The sequence below is a fragment of the Branchiostoma lanceolatum genome, chromosome 5 (assembly GCF_035083965.1).
Source record: "Branchiostoma lanceolatum isolate klBraLanc5 chromosome 5, klBraLanc5.hap2, whole genome shotgun sequence".
NCBI lineage: Eukaryota > Metazoa > Chordata > Leptocardii > Amphioxiformes > Branchiostomatidae > Branchiostoma > Branchiostoma lanceolatum.
Window position 1 is genome coordinate 6,477,428 of NC_089726.1, and position 17,585 is coordinate 6,495,012.

The 17,585-nt window shown below is 42.7% G+C and overlaps 1 protein-coding gene across 2 annotated transcripts; it reads left to right on the forward strand.

The window, feature by feature from the left end:
- The first annotated feature begins 589 nt into the window (after positions 1-589).
- LOC136434659 (histidine N-alpha-methyltransferase-like) lies at positions 590-15,084 on the forward strand. 2 transcript variants are annotated; one of them, XM_066427595.1, is made up of 7 exons: positions 590-828; positions 11,133-11,368; positions 11,901-12,109; positions 12,471-12,677; positions 12,997-13,115; positions 13,691-13,823; positions 14,541-15,084. In XM_066427595.1, the coding sequence occupies exons 2-7, from the start codon at positions 11,142-11,144 to the stop codon at positions 14,729-14,731; spliced, it is 1,086 nt and encodes a 361-aa protein (XP_066283692.1). In that variant the 5' UTR covers positions 590-828; positions 11,133-11,141; the 3' UTR covers positions 14,732-15,084. The 2 variants fall into 2 exon arrangements, with proteins under 2 accessions (XP_066283692.1, XP_066283693.1); XM_066427596.1 differs by lacking the exon at positions 590-828 and adding an exon at positions 6,651-6,751.
- The last annotated feature ends 2,501 nt before the right edge of the window (positions 15,085-17,585 follow it).

Below are 17,585 nucleotides of genomic sequence, written 5' to 3' on the forward strand. Positions count from 1 at the left end.
TAATACATTATACACTTTGTAAAGATTGTTATCTTTAAAACCTATTTTTCTGCAATAAGGCCTGTTGATTTGATCATGACATTTTCTGGGAACCCCGATGGGAGCGTGCGAACAGAAAAAAATGCCCTCCCTCCCCCTTCCACAATCTGTTCAGGACTATTTACTATTCCGGGGAAACGGAATGGTTAGCACACACGTCTAATACATGAAGTGCTTTTGCTTTTTCTGTTCTATACTGCCCCTCTAAAGTAGCGGGTATAGAAGTAACCATCCGGATCCCACTCCCCCATAGAGGAACCCGTTTCCCCACTCTAACGTCATGTGGTGACAGAGAAGCGCAGCGGAATTTTCCATAGCTCGGGGGGAAAGGCGTATTAAAAGGCTTATTATCCGTCACCCCTCAGTCATTCCACCCTAAAGCATGTCCTGTTGAAAGCGGTCATAAAAGAAGTCTTTAACTCGACTTAATATGTTCACAGTTAATTGATCTTGTTCAGAAAACGATCTACTGCTAATATGTCCCTGCAGCATTTAAATCGTCTACGAATTTGTTACAGTTTGTACATTGTGGTTGGCGATATATGCGCACGTGCAGACCTATACGTACATGAAAGGATATTCATCCAAGCCGCGTGATGTCTGAAAAGGCACAGGAAGCCACGCCTATCTCATTTTGTACACCAGCCTTGAGCCATTGAGTGAGACGCGCAGCGGAATTTTCCATAGCCCGGAGAGAAAGGTTTATTATCTGTGACCCCTCACTCCACTCAAACGCCTTTGAGACATTGACTGAGTTTTTGCTGACTTCTGCGGCTGAGTATTTCAAAGGTAACGTAAACCACTATCTTACTGGTACTTGACGCTCGGAATTGTTTCATGCTTTTCGACGAACATTTCAATAAGCATAGTCTATACCAAATTCCCATTTTGTGCTGAGAATTAAATAGTAGGATTTGATCGGCATAAATGGCCACCATCAGGGGCAATGTACACTTGGCCACCATGGACTTGAGACCTTTTGAGCAACTATTAAACACCTCTAGAAACTGACTTACTCGCTTAGACTCCACCAGGCCTTTCTACGGGCGTATGGATCGTAGATTTCGGCAAAAAGGGGAACTATTGACCAGGATAGTTAGTCCTCGGTAAGGTTAACATTTCCCCCAACAACCACTGCCATTGTAACCCTTTAGTGACCAAACTCACCTGGCAAATATTCTTCCTATAGCCAACGAAATACGTCTGGTTGAGACTAGACTAGGTATGTTGAGACCTAGACTGGTTGAGACTAGACTAGGTAGACACTCATGTTCGGTCAAGGACACGTATCGAATAACATACATGTATTTCACCACACTGCGGCAGACAAAGTCGTTCTTCTTTGGCCATACACAGGACGAGAGAAATGTTAAAGTAAAGTCGTGTCCAGTCGCTTACGCAAATCGCTTCTCGCTCTGCTTGACTCAGACACGTACCGCGGATCCGTCGATTAGACATAGACGTCACTAAGCTGGTGTGTTACGCCGAAGGGCGGTTGACCGGCTATACAGATACAGATATATGCATACTCCATTGTGTAGCGTTCCCGTCCACCTCTAACCTTCAAGCTATAGCTATAGCTTCTATTGACTGTGTATCTGTATCGTATTGATATAGAATACAACACGGGGTATTCCGTATCACCTGAGGTTCCAGCCCGACCGCGGGTAGGATCGCCCAACGGCCGGAGGGCGATCCGACCCGCGGTCGGGCTGGGACCGAGGGACATTTATCTATGTCATACCCACCCGAGAAAACGCACATTCCAATGCGGAATGCGCCAGAAGTTGAGGGAGTTTTGTGTCCTCGAACAAAAAACTGTAACAACTTTGATTCCAACCTCCGAATCCGGTATTCGAATTTTCGGCGGCGGCGCTACTCTCCAAGCAGAGCATTGGTTTCGGCTGTTTTTTGACGTGTTTTTAGGCGTTTTTGTCGGGCTTTCTACTTTGTCATCTTTTTTTGGGTTGGCTATGCAAAAAAAAAGATGACAAAGTAGAAAGCCCGACAAAAACGCCTAAAAACACGTCAAAAAACAGCCGAAACCCATGCTATGCTTGGAGAGTAGGCGGCGCAATCGGCGCGCTCGAAATGCATTCGAAATATTCTATGGAAGCCCGTGTGATACAACTCCCGAACCCTATGTGATACGGATAGTTATCACACGGTCCGGAACACCTGTATCGAACGTTTTCACGGCCCAGGCATGACATGATAGCCCGTATAGCCCGTTTCTGAACACCCCAATACTGGGTTGAAACTCTGGTTACTTGAAGGCATGACTATTTGTGTTCCTTTCTGAACTGGCACTAGATACTAAGTAGCTGGTAAGTCCACCAGTTTATTAGTCATTTTGTACATCATGCATAGTCTGGAAATGTGACTCGATATCACGACGGCGTGTTCCGCCATATGACCGCGTATCAGCAAGATGGTTCTTCGGGTGCAGGGAGGGGTGACGGATAATAATCCTTTCCATCCAAGCTATGGAAAATTCCGCTGCGCTTCTCTGTGACCATATAATTATGACGTTTATAGAATGGGGACACAGGTTCTTCTAGGAGGGCCTGCATGGGGGGGGGGGGCTGTCCCGACAACGCTCTACGCTAAATTCGGTGGGCCGGTTACGTAATACGCTAAATTCAGAAAGCCTCCCTACGCTCTACGCTAAATTCAGAAAAGCCTCCCTACGCTCTACGCTAAATTATGGAGTGGTCGCCAACGCTCTACGTAAAATTAAAACGGCCGATTATGCTCTACGTAAAAGGGGCATGCAGGCCCTCTTCTAGCTATGGGGGAGGGGGTGCATGTGCTGCTGTCAAGTCAAACCTTTTAGTGATACTACATGTATATCAGCGCTTAAATTGACGAACAACCCAACACAGAATTCAGCCTACTCGGAACCCCCACAGACCACGTGGGGCAGATTTATGGCAAGGGGGCAGACCTTTGGCGCCAAATAAGTGTTGCGGCATTTATTTGGCAGGAGCAGAAATTTGGCTTGACACCGGGGATATATGCCGGTCAATGTTCGCAGATCACTGAGCCCGTAGAAATTTATAACAGGATAGATTTCAGCTGTGGAATATTATTCGCTAGATTTCCAACACCAAAGTCAAGACAATGTACTAATTAGTTCATACAGAATGAGATGAAGAGACAGACTGTAACGATTTCGTAGAATATGATTATCAAAATGTTACAGGGGCATACTGTGTAACAGTGGGGGTTCAAGCGCCTCCAACTGACCAGTCTAACTGGTCGCGACCTTTTAGCCTAGTGGTTAAGGCGTGCGTGCCTGTGATCTGGGCTGCCGGTTTCGGCGTGGGTTCGAATCTCGGTTGGGATCACTTGTTTCTACTCGCTCCTTTGATTTGTTTCACTGGTTCCCACACCGGCCCTGTGAGTAACGATCAGATCACACAGGGAATATCGTACTCGGAGACTCGGGACGAGTCTAGAAAGAAAAGGGGGAGTAGTGTAACAGTGGGGGTTCAAGCGCCTCCAACTGAGCAGTCTAACTGGTCGCGACCTTTTAGCCTAGTGGTTAAGGCGTGCGTGCCTGTGATCTGGGCTGCCGGTTTCGGCGTGGGTTCGAATTTCGGTTGGGATCACTTGTTTCTACTCGCTCCTTTGATTTGTTACCTTCGTCGAGAAGGTTATTCGTTGATGCTTGTCTGTGTGTCTGTTAGTGAACACGATAAGTCGAGAACGCCTGGATGGTTTGTTGTCGTAGTTGGTGTGTCGGTGTGTATGTTGGAAATCTCAAGATGATTAGATTTTGGGCGAAGCGCTTTGCATAATTAACGAGAAAAGTGTAAAAATGTGTTATATTGTATGCTTCAGTATTGTGTTCTGGCTGGGATGTGTGGGCGGTGTTGTTTCCAGGGGTCAAGGATAAGTTCTAGGGGTGCTTAGTTGTCATGTGGGAGGCAGGAAACAAGCTGCTGGGACAAATTGCCTTGTCAGTCAGTAGGCAGTGGTATGAGATCGGTAGCAGCAGAAAGTGGTGTGGAATTCGGTGGAAGCAGACCAAAATTGGATATACACTGCCTTACATCAGGAAGAACAATCAGTACTCGTGTGTCACAGCATGGGGATAGGACGGTGTTCAGGGTAGGTGAGTTAACCATGTTATATCTGGGAAGGAAGCGGTATGGCGTACATGGAGGTTGTGTGGAAGTGTGAACTTGCTGAAGAAGTATTTGATGAAGGGTGGATGTAATATATATAGATATCAACTATGCAAATGAAGACCTCATTTGCATAATTAATGAGAAAATACTATAACTCAAGGTGGGCTTAATGGATGGTCATGATTTTTGGTATGTAGATAGCTTACGTGATGCTTTGTATGATTGGATGATAATTATGCAAATCAAATTCTTATTTGCATAATTAATGAGGCAATATAAAAAAGAAAAATGTGTTCCATGATATGATTATACAAATATGTGACATTTGTAACCGAGGAAGATAGGAATGTTGATAGATAGAAAATATGCAAATGTAGGCCTAATTTGAATAATTACTGAGAAACTACTATAATTCCATACTAGTAAATGACGGACGGCAATTTCATACTTGTGGCATTTGGAAGTTTGTGATTGTGAACACCATTAAATCAATTATGCTAATAAGGACCTCATTTGCATAATTGATAAATGTTAGCATAACATTCTTTGTTAAGCTCATACCTTGGACAACTTATGTTATTTGGGTGAAGACGATCAACTGGTATGATTTATAATTGATAAGAAACACTCCTAATCATCAGTCATATTTAGGTTAAAATCATTTGGCGAAGGTATGAGGTCGTAGAACTCTTGTTTCAACTGCAAGATCGTTTTCTGAACAAGAATGATTAGCTGTGATCAAGATAAGACAAGTCAAAGACTTAATCAAATCTCGACGGCGTGTTCGGACATACGACCGTTTTTCAGCAAGATAGTTTTTCGGGTGGAGGGAGGGGTCAAGGATGATGAGCTCAACTGTGAGGCTGCTACCAGTTGGGGTCAGGGAGGATCACAGATAATGAGCCCGAGCATGATCCAGGGCCTCCAGGCTATGGAAAATTCCGCTGCGCTTCTCTGTGACCACGTGACGTTTGTAGAGTGGGGAAGCAGATTGTCCTATGGGCGAGGGCGTGCTTTGTTTGAATAATTGTAAGAGAACTTACGAAAGTCGCTGTACTTGTTGTGTCAATGAATATATCTATATCTCTATATCTATATCTATATCTCTATATCTATATCTCTATCTCTATCTCTATCTCTCTCTCTCTCTCTCTCTCTATATATATATATATATATAGAGAGAGAGAGATAGATATAGATATAAACATAAATATAGATATAGATATATATATATGTCACAGTAGAGATGGCGATTCAGGACAATCGGCGATTGTCCTAGGACAGATCGCGATCGCCGTTTGTCCTAGGACAGACTGCGATCGCAATCTGTCCTAGGACAATCGCCGATTCTACTAGTAGAGATTGCGATCACAATCTGTCCTAGGACAAACGGCGATTCTACTTGGACAAATTCTGCAATCGCGATCTCTCCTAGGACAATCGCCGATTCTACTAGTAGAGATTGCGATCACAATCTGCGTGCGATTCTGCTTGGAAAAATTCTGATTAGATGGAAATGCTTTGGAAAATAGAATGAATCATTGCATTACATTTCAATCATGTTTAACATGCTACCTACAATTCACAATTATTAACTATCTTAGGCGAATTAGTTCATATTTCATGACAGATAAATTTCATGTGAGTTTGTTCTCTGATAAAGTATTTTCTGATAAATTTGAGTGACAAAATTTTCATAATGTGTGAAAGATATCAGTCGGAAGAAGGTGATGTTTCAGTTTGCAAATTTTGAGGTGTCAAGATATTACTCAGTTTCACACCTATTGAATTCACAACCTTAGGAGAACAATAACAATTGTAAAGAACAGGTGTCAAAATATCAACCTCAGTTTCAAGATACTACAGTTTCATACCTATATCATTTCACAGTCAGACATACTGAATGATTTCACAACTTTGGCAGAACAACAAAAATTAGAGGGTGATCAAACATTTTTGCTGTATATTACTGTTTCCTTTATCTTAGCATCAATTGAGTTTTGATCAGAGTTTGTAAATACTAAATAAAATCATGGTTTATAAAAAAATATTGCTGTTTCCTTAATATCTTAGCATTATTAAGTTTGGATCGCCGTTTGTCCTAGGACAGATTGCGATCGCAATCTCTACTAGTAGAATCGGCGATCGCAATCTGTCCTAGGACAAACGGCGATCGCGATCTGTCCTAGGACAATCGCCGATTGTCCTAAATCGCCATCTCTACTGTGACATATATATATAGATATAGATAGAAATAGATAGATATATAGATATAGCTATTTGGATATAGATATATAGATATAGATATATAGATATAGATATATAGATATATAGACATAGATATATAGATATAGATATATAGATATAGATATATAGATATAGATATATGTCTCGGGAGACGATGTCATTTTCTGTCAATGGAAAATTCCTTCACGTGCAAACAAATGCGTGGACACGCCCTTTTGTAGGCAAAAGTGAGGACCTGCCGTCATTCAAAGCACCTCTCTCTCACTCCACAAGTAGTTGTCAAGACGTTGGTAGGATCTCTGTGACTTTCTGCAATCGAGTACTCATAGGTAACTTCATATATGACCATATATTGTCCATTTTTACGTTGATAGTCCAGCGGGGGTGTGGCTTAGGCACGTTTTTATGTCTTTGTTTGGTGGTGTTTGGAACCCCTGTACGTCGGATGCGAGACGTCGGCACCATTGAACAAACGTAGAAAACGCCACAAAAAAAGGAGGCGGGGCCTAAGATATGCTTGGATACAACATGTATCAAATTTATGCCATAGACTTAGTGTAGGTTTTATTTCGTAGTTTATATATAAGAACATACGTCCTGCTGGTTTCAGTTTTAGTCTCTGTTTATTCAACACTCCAGGATATGGATATCACCTACTTCAATGATTCCTGGGAGGGGAGAACACCGAGAAAGAATTACATAACATTACAACAAACGATCGACTAGAATAAATAAACTTTCATCATTAAGTAGGAATCATGAGTAATGCGAGTAAATCAAGATAGCTTACTTTACCCATAACGTGTCTTCGTGTATGTCTAGATTTACACGTGTTGACCTATGTCCAAGGATATAGTACATTTTTGATTGACTTCTTCGGCCGTGGAATTTACCACTTTTAGCCTAAATCTCCAAGACTGCGCGGGAACTTTGTCGCGATACGCCTTGCCGATACAGCGAGTTCCAGTTCCTGGCCATGATCTAGCTGATCACTGAGTGTTCCGTGGACGTCACATTGTCAAGTGGTAGTGGGAAGCAACACAAGTACCTGTTTCACCACGAAAAGTAGCCAGTTCCATGCTCGTCGTCAATGCTTTATCAGGTTCATTCTTTATATATCATTACAAAGCTTGTCTACTACTCTTTAGAACTGTTCCTCGTCAGTTTTTTAATTAAAAGCTGAGCCCACGTGGAAACAATCTATTAGCACCTCCTATTTACAATAGGAGAACCTGTTGAACAACTAACTGACTGTTTCATCAACGTAACTCTCACTTATGCTGCTGGATGCCAGCCTCCCGATCTCTATGATATCTATCATATAGGGTCTAACTCATCGGGGCCTGTTGTAGAATTTCCTTTTGGGAATGTTGGTCCGAGGAGCTGGCCTCTGTAGGCCCTGGAACAGTCTGATATCCAGACTAACTCTTACGTCATGTGGAGAGAGACGCAGTGGAATTTTCCATAGCCTGCAGTAACAGACTAATCAAGTTTTAGCTATTTAACTTTCCTTTTTTCAAGGATCTATGCCCCAGTACAATCTGAATGTTTCCAACTAGACAACTGTCAAGAAACTATCTCCCAACTTTTAACATTTGTCAATGTTATCAGCTGATGCATGCATGTACATTATGATAATGAGACCCATATTTCTTAACGAATTCAAAGAGGGTTAACCGAGAATGACAAGGAAATTACCAGTGATCAATTACCACTTGCTAGAGGCAATGGAAAATCCCACCGCGCGTCTCTATGTGACCACATGGCGTGCTCCTGGCGACCAGGAAATGCTATCTCTGATGATTACCCTTTGATTTGTTCCGTTTAGACCCTGGCAGAGCGCTTTAAAGTGCTGTTTCAGTAGCAGAAATGTTCGCGGTAGATTTACGTTCGCGGTTTTCGCGGCGACCGTTTCACCGCGAACTTAAAACCACCGCGAACGTTTTTGTCCAATATTGTAGCAGTATGTGACTATAGCGCTACCGCGAACTTAAAACCACCGCGAACACTCCATTTTCGCCTTAGCGTGAAATAAAAACCACGTGAACTTAAAAGCATTTACAGTATCTTTACAGGAAGGGGTTGCTAGCCATTCCTTTTAACGTGATCGAGGCACCTACTCGAACAAAGGAACCAAATTTTACGTCCCTTCCGAGAAACGGACGGCTACCTAACCGAGATGCCCCCAAACCTAGGATTGAACCAGGGTCTACAAGTTACCAACTATTTGGAATCAGGGGCTCAACTGTGAGGCTGCTACCAGTTGAGCTATGTTCCCTCCGAACAAATAAACAGTGGACACTCCAGGTATAAGGCCATAGCAAGTAAATCTTATGGATGACATCCTCCTCAGACTCCATAATCAATGAGATATGGCGAAAAAAAAACAAGGCGGGCCAAAAAAAAAAAGATTCCTATATTGTCAAATTTTGAGATCATAAGTCTTGTTAAACAAGAATTGAGGGCACGAAATATGTTATCATGACCAACAGGTCTTTTATTCCTGTATTCAACCAATGAGGTTTCATATATAATATAAAGCCTCCTTGATTTAATGTAAACATGTACTTTTAGATGTGTATACATCTCAATAGACTAACTACAACAAATGCAGAAAAGAGCTTGTTGTACCATCATCTGAAGCAACTACACTGGGAATTTATATGCGATGAAACACCTTGTGTATACAGCTCAATTAACTAGACCCCCCCCCCCCCCATTATCTATATAATGTCCTTGCTTGAACAAATGCAGAAAACAGCTTGTTATCATACCATCATGGGCAGGAACTACACTGGGTATTCATATGCAATGAAACACCTTAGACTGTCAACATTAAACTGTTCTTGAAGATGTGTATACAGCTCAATTAACCAGAACAAACACAGAAAACAGCTTGTCATACCATCATGGGCAGGAACTACACTGGGTATTCATATGCAATGAAACACCTTAGACTGTCAACGTTTACGACATATTTGCCAATTTTTGGCATGTTGACCACCGTCGGAGGGCAATGAAATTTCTTGTTTTTTATTTCGAAATCAGGCGAAAATTAATGAGCGCGCTGATGTCATCCATAAAAATTACTTGCTGTGGCCTAACCTTCTTGCAAGGATAAACAGTAGATTTGCACGGAATATCTACCCGGTGAGCAAGAAAATCATCGCCGATAATTACCCATTGCTGCAGGCTATGGAAAATTTCACCTGTCTCTCCTTGCCCACGCAACGAGGAGTTTACGTTATTCTGCTCGGCCGCTAACAAATTTAAACAAACAAACAAACAAACAAACTAGCAGACAAACAATCGCTGTTAAAACGCTTTAATAATTTAAAACAGCTGATCATTGTTATTGAGTGTAAAAGTCGTGATCGCGTGCCATATTTCTTTTCAAACATTCTTCTAGACTAAAGAAATGAGACAAGTATACGGTAATATAGGGCAGGTAGGAGCGCGGTTTAATCATCAATTCACAGTTTTGGTAAAATACCCGTTGGACTCGATTTTCTTCAGTCACTCAGTAAAAGATTGTGGATACTATCTGAAACATATGGCTAGGAAGAGTCCATAACTTGCATAAAGCAAATTCAAATTTGGAGTGGGGTGTTGTTGGGATAGTCAATTCATTGGTGGACGTAACTTAAGGATGATCCATTTCTACAAAAGGTTGACATGTATCAGTCCACTTTTGCATCTCCATGGGAGGGAGATTGTGTGAAATATGCCGTATTTTCTAGCAAATGTGTCATTTCTAGTTATCTACTAAATTTCATATCGCTTCGGGACTAGGAATTTTCCATCAGCTACTGGACCTTATCAACTAAGGACGATACAGTCTCCTGTGAATGGACACAATGAGACACATAGCTTTGGTTAAACAAAAGGATCTTTTCTGGTCAGAAAAAAATAGTTACAGATGGCTGACCAGACTTACCAGGTATTCATCGTCATGGGTTTTTAATCTCTCCTTTCGACCAGTGATATATTGTCTACAATCTATGCCATGAAGATGCATGCACTAAAGACTGGTGTGATTTTGGGGCCAGTACTTTCGTGTAAATTTTACTTTTTTTTTGTTTCCCTGTTTTCTGCCCAAAATGTGTTGCCTGCTCATTTTTAACCCATGGCCAGTTTGGCAAGAATGATATGTTTTCGAATTAGTTGCCTTTGCCTTTTTGTCCACGTGGAAAGGTGAACAGATCTTGATAGAAAGTTAAGATATTGTTTGAACACTAAGCATAAATGGACACAATGGCAGCCGGCAATTAGGGGACTCAGCGGAATATATGGTCATGACAGACCACTCTGGTTCCTTTCATATTTCGTATTAACAACGTTTGCCTTCACGGAAGAGAAACATGTGCTTTTGCAGTTTCTTCTTCTTCCTATTCTTCTTCTTCTCCAAACAAATAAAATCAATGAGCTGGACCAGAAGACTGTCACAATAGTTAGCAGTCATGCATGGGTGTTCATTTACGCTCTGTAGCAAGTGGCAGGACAGAGCTGGAAGGGCTGGTCACCATATATAATTATTCTCACCTAAAACACATTCATATTATATGAATGTGTTTTAGGTGAGAATAAACAGAGCAGTAGTTTTTTGCTAGACTATGTGAGGGTAAGCTTTATGTATTGGCTTGAGTTCTAGTTTGATTTGTACTTTTCATAATTTTTCGTCATTCATTCATATCTTTCATGACAACCCAGGAAGAAAGGATGAGCCACCACAGCAACGGAATCACCATCATGGAGAACAGTCACGTGACCAAGGCGAACGGCAGAGTCATCACGAAGAGAGGTGACGTCATCAAGGAGAATAATGACGTCATCACCCGTGACGTGCCTCCCGCCTTGATGCCAGTCGTGGCTGGCCTTACCTCTAAGCGCAAGCACGTGCCCTACTGGTATCTGTACGACACTAGAGGGTCGGAGCTTTTCGAGGAGTACGTACTATCATGTTTCCCTTCATGGACATCTTGTTTTGCTCTGATTCTTCCTCTTCTTCCTCCGTTACAAACAGATAAGGTCAATGACCTGGACTCCAGACGGCTGTCACCATAGTTACTGGTAAAGTCATAGGCGCCCTGTGGTGTTCGATTACATTATGTAGCAGGTGGCAGGACAGAACTGGAGGGAAGGAGATGGTCATGAGTAAGAATGGATTGATGTGGCTAGGCCATGTGAACATGTTACAATTCTAGTTTTATTTCCTCCAGTCTTACTCAATTCGTCCACTTGTTAACAATTCCGTTTTAGTTTTTAGTTAAACATGAAATATGAACTCGACATGTCTCTTTACATGGCTTTGGTTGCTGCTCTTGTTTTTCAGAAGCTATGAACTAAAAGCAGCGTATTTCTTTTTTATTATCATGTTAAAGATGATAACTGCTCTTTCAGGCATTATCTGTCTTTCTCTTCAGGTTCTGAAATTCATATCGTTTTTAGTGAGAATATTTTTTCCTTCTGATTTTTCAGAATAATAACTACATCGAAGACGTATGGTGTGTGGCAGAAGGAGTACAGTATTCTCCAGAGTCACAGCGACGACATCGCCTCCAAGACGTCCTCCCCCGTCATCCTCGTCGAGCTCGGCAGCGGCGCGTCCTCCAAAACCCGCCTGGTGATAGAGGCTATGCTGAGGCGCCACGGGTCCCTGGAGTTCGTACCTGTGGACGTATCCAAAGGTAATACGAGTTACTTGTCATTTTCCCATTCCCAATCTATCAATCAATCAATCAATCAATCAATCGCAGGCATCAGGGTCTGAGTCATACCTATATATCTGCATAAGTCATAAGTACAAGATCCTACACACAAAAATTCAAAATCACCAGATAATTGTCATATTTAACAATCCAGCATGGCGGCCAATTCTTGCGTCATAGTCACGTGAGTGCAAACACTCGTAGGTTAGGAACCAATGTGACGTCACGGCCAGAAATGTATGGTCGGTCAGAAAATATTACTGTATTCTTCTCCATATATCTGGTGATATGCTGTACTTTTACGGACTTCAACAGATATGTTTTGTATATCTTTTAACAGAACACATACAGGAGGTCGGCCAGCAGCTGGAGCGAGACTACGAGGGGCTGACGGTGGAGCCGTTCGGGGGGCTGTACATGGATGGACTCCGCCATCTCTCCTCCCGCAATGAACCGAAGATGATGCTTTTCCTGGGCAACAGCTTCAGCAACACGCAGATCCACGAGCAGGTGGACATGATGAAGGATATCCGGGCACAGCTAACAAGTAGGCAGCTATCCGTGAATAATTTCATTGGTACTATTCCACACTGCGCAGCTAGGTGTCGCTGCTAACAATGTGGTCTCAAGCGTAAAGTATTTGGGTAATAGTAATTTGCATTTGGGACCGCATATATGGCAATCCTTTACGTTTGGGACCTCATTTCTGGCAGCGACACCTAGCTGCAGTGTGGAATAGTACCAGTCATTACTGTCCCGAGTAAATTGATGTCTGTACGCCAAGGAGTGAAGTCTGTCATCCCTTAAGACCTAGGCTTTTTTGTATCTATGTTTGTTTGCCAATCAGCTGTTTTCCTAATTTATAGCCAAGGACCGTTTCGTGATTGGTCTGAACATGGACCGCGACCCGAAGTCACTCCTGAAAGCCTACGGCCCTCAATGGACGCCGTTTCAGAAGGACAATTGCATCGAGCGTCTGAATAAGGTGAAAGAACGGAGGTTGAACGTTTTTGTGTGGTGCAGGTGCAGGATGGTGCTTCTTTGGGAGGTGGAGGCGAAGCGCGTTTTCGTCTCGTAAACGGTCGTTAGTCGTTACCAGATACCAACCTCCTTGCAGATACCATTGGAAACGGTCGATGCCATATCGCTGACCGGTAGTATCATTAGATTCGTTACTTTTACCGAGCGTAGTATCCTAACTTTGCGGGGGGCCGGGAGTGGTGCTGGAGGCAAAACGTAAAAAACGTATCAAAAACAAGATTTCGAGTACAAATTTATGATAGTATCGTGACAAACGGAACCGAAATTGTAAATAGAGAAAGCCTGCTCGGCCTCGGGTTCGAATCTGGGTCCAAAAACCCAATCATAAAACTATATCCTCCACGGTGTTAACGAAACGTGCTAAATACGCTTAAAGCGTACCGTTCTGCGATATGGCATCGACCGTTTTAAATGGCAACGACCATTTACGAGACGGAAATTGGCGCATTAGGCGTATTCATTATTCACCTCTCCTAGATCCTCGTATCATTGACTCCTATGTTTTGCACCCCAATGCAGGACTTCGACGGAGACATGGATGCAGCAAATTTTGACTTCATCACCGAAGTCGTGGAGACCCCGGCAGATGGAGATACTCCGAGCTACGTTGCCGGCTACTGGAAGAGCTCACTCGCACACCGCGTGCACTTCCGTAAGTTATCTATCGACATTTGTGGGGTTTAACAATGATTATCAATGTCATGTAATGGTAGTTTGGGGGCTAATAACCTGCATAAACATTAATCCGCCGGGTTACAAAAATCCGCCACTTTGAAAAACAGCGGGTTCGAGATATCTCTAGTGCAGCACCCCCATACATGCACGGTTTAGATATACAGGAGTGCATTGGATTGGGGGACATTTGGTTGGCGATCTGTTTGGACGTATATCTTTTATAAATCGGTGGCGGTGGGCACCGCCGTGTCGGTAGTATGGATTTACTGGATGTATTTTTTTGTTTTTTTGTTGTTGTTTGTATTGCATACCCGGTAAACCACCTCATGGCATAACACGCCAGAGTTGTACTGTACAGTACAAGCTGCATATCCGGACAGATTTATTTGATACACTCACAACGGGAAGGACACCTACTCTTTTCAATAAGTGTGGTAGGTTTTTTTAACGTGTTCGAGGTGTGGCTCTCCTCAAACATATGAGCTTTACATCTCATCCAAGATGACGTCCCTAGCCGAAGCTAGGTACTCATTTCACCCGAGTAGAGTTAGGAAATAGGTGTGAAGTACTCTTCCCAAGGGCACAACATCGGGTGCTCGGGATTCGAACCCAAAACCTTTAGATTCCAAGTCAATTACCCTAGCCACAAGACAACCGTGCCACCTAACGACTTTCCCTGATCCTTCTCTTGTAGGAAAACTTGGTCTCACCCTTGAGTTCCAGAGTGGGGAGAAGTTCTGGTTCACGGAAGGGCCCAGCTGGAGCTGTGGGTGGAACCTGCATCAGATACGCCGCCTGGCGGAAAGGAGCGGCTTTGCACTGGAGGACTACTGGACCGACGAAGACGGAGAGTACTGCACGGCGTGTCTGGCGCCTGTGGCTTAGCTAGAGCGACAAAATGTTAGGGGCGACACGTAGAGATAACTATGACCGTTTTCATGGTGAACTATCACTCAAGTTTGATATGTAAACAATGTAACACAGACATACACACCCAGAATGTTCAACGAAAGATAGAAGGCCATATGGTTAAGAATATGATTTGAAAAATGTAAGAAATATTATCTAACCATTTTGATTTGGAATGGTCTTGAAAAGTCTTGATGTAACGGTCCTAAGGCCTGGGAAAAACTGTGTTTCCGGTTTCAGTCCTGACTAAAATTAGCGTCGTTACATCGACTGTTCAAGGCCTCATCTTCTAACATTTGTGAAATACAGGAAGTCTGTTTTGAATTTTATCTCCAAGATGTCGATTCGAAACTTTTATGTCCCTTGTCAGCGGCTGACGAAAAAGAGAAAGGCTAGGGTTTGCAGGTTTTTGCTAAGATTGGTTGGGCAAGTGGAAACACATTATTTTCCGAGGCCAAATTACATAAGTCTTGTTTGCTGGAGTGCCTAAGAAAGACTTGGGTTAGTTAAACATATCACGATCTGGCATCTCCTTTGCAAGTGTCATCTCGAAAAGGACAGGTGTCCAGGTCAGAGTTTTAGCACTTTTTCATATTGAAAAAAAAAACTTTCATCAGATAGATCTAGACGTAAATGGCGTGTTCTTTTGAAATTACTTGTAATTTTCAAGAACAAATTCCACTGCCTCAAAATTCACTGAGTGAATTGTATGGTTGAAATTATGGAATGTTGCAGAAGACCGGGGGCAGCGAAAGCAGGTAGTTTGGACACAGGGTATTCATATTTTTGTATCATATCGTGTGTGTGTGTGTTTGTGTGCGAAAGAGAGAGAGTCTTTTTGTAGTGTTTGCGTGAGTTTGCAGTGTATGCCCAGAGTGCGCTTACGCTTGGGTAATTACAGAGATTGGCTGTCTAAAAAAATATATTGGCCGTTTCTGATTGCTCCAACATCTCATCCGAAAGCCGCGTCACGATTTTGCCGTAGCGTAGTGTTTGGGAAAGTTTACAAAAACTAACGACTCAATTTTTGCTGTTGCAAATACATTTTCTGAAACGCTCCAATTAAGACTGACATTATCCAGAAGCCAGAAAAAGTGGCAGTTTTGTGCACGTACATCAATATCAGTACATACGTTTTGTAAAGCATAGTAAAAGGTTATAGTGTTCAACTTCTCCTTGAAAAAAGACGCCCTAAAACTGACCTATTGTTCTATTTTGTTCCTGGCAAACCCGTTGCTCCTAAAACTAACCAAGGGAATTTGGTATCAATTTAAGCTGAAGATATGGACTATTACACTGTGGAAATTGCCAGTTGGATCTAGGTGAATTGTAAAAAAGACGAGCACAAATAAAGTGGCCAAAAATTGATAATGTTTCAAATTAAGCCACAGCGTTCGCTGTCATTTTGAAATGCGCAAAATATCTACATGGTGGTACTGGGCAAATCCTGTAGATATGGAAAAGTATAAACATTATATAGGTCTGAGGTATTTTGCTGCACGACTGGCAGTTGTTTACACCCATACAACGGGGTTAAATCGTGACGCGGCGAACGCCGTAAGAGAATAAATGCGTTCTGGGGTGACTTGCGGTTCGACTGATTAACTTTGACTTGCAACAGTTGTTCTGCGAAGTGCACGCCCGTGACAGAAATAGTAACGTCAGTGCTTGTTCAATGACTTCTTTGCTGTTCTAACCTTCTTTCACATACTTTGTTTGAATAAACCATCGTTTCAAACTTTTAACCGCCGTATTATCACGTGTATCTACGTCCCTACTTGGTGACACGGTCCTTTAGTCTCCAAGCAGAGGTTAGGTTCCGCCTTGTTTTTGACGTGAGATGTACTTGGGTTACTGATTGTAAGAAGAGATATAGAGTTGCCACCATGACAGGTTACAATCATGTAGCTGCTGCGGAGTGTTGCACATTTGTGTACTGGGGCCATAAAACGAAGGCGCTCCTTCGTTTCCTTCCACATTCCGATACATGGTGGTTTTACTTATCATCCTAGGCCTGTTGTTCAAATCAAGTTCACATGAGCCATTAGTGTTCAAATGAAGCCAATATTAGTGCTGTCTCCTCCAGATCACCGACACTTGTGAGCAAACCTGTCTGTATCTGACGCTTTAATGCGCAAATGATAGTTTGGAATATAGACATATTTGAAGTCAAGTATTTCCACACGTTTTCTTCTCGCTTCGAGTTTTAGCGCACGTGACGCATTAATGTAAGAACAAGATAAGTTTTTCTATGCCATGGTAGGCCCATGCAATGCTTACATAGCAATGGTCAACTGTCAAGACGTATTCAAATAGTACAGTGGTCCGCTTGGACATACCAGGTGTCATCTCCAAACAGATGTCGGGGTGAAAGATTGTAACGTTTTCTGACACGGATAAAAGTGAAAAGAAGAAAGTGAAAGTGATCTCGAACCAGTTTAGCTGAAACCAGTTTAACTCTCCCGACACTAGAAGAGTGACAGAGAAAACAGACGCTATTTCCAAGTTAATTGTACCGGGAAATTTCCCAACCTCTTTTCGAAAATAAACAGTGGACTACGAAGGACTGCGACCCTTTCCAGTAGCGTGCATGTCGGGTGAGCGACCGGGATTCGAACTCAGACTTTCTTAAAGTTGGCCAAGAGACAGGGACGCTAACCACGCAGGCCTTCTATTACAGTCGCTCACTTGGGGGGAGTGACTCACATAGAAACCCGGTGGACAGAAAACGTTACGATCTAACATCCCAACATCTGCTTGGAGATTTACTAGCAGGTGTCAGGAAGAGTACCGGAAACGAGTCCCGGTGACTACTTCGCATGCGCACTAT

Bases quoted from the DNA above. Each gene is read 5' to 3' on its own strand.
- LOC136434659 (XM_066427595.1), top strand. From the start codon at position 11,142: ATGAGCCACCACAGCAACGGAATCACCATCATGGAGAACAGTCACGTG. The intron at 13,116-13,690 runs GTGAAAGAACGG...ACCCCAATGCAG, and splicing joins GCATCGAGCGTCTGAATAAG to GACTTCGACGGAGACATGGA. The intron at 13,824-14,540 runs GTAAGTTATCTA...CTTCTCTTGTAG, and splicing joins CGCACACCGCGTGCACTTCC to GAAAACTTGGTCTCACCCTT.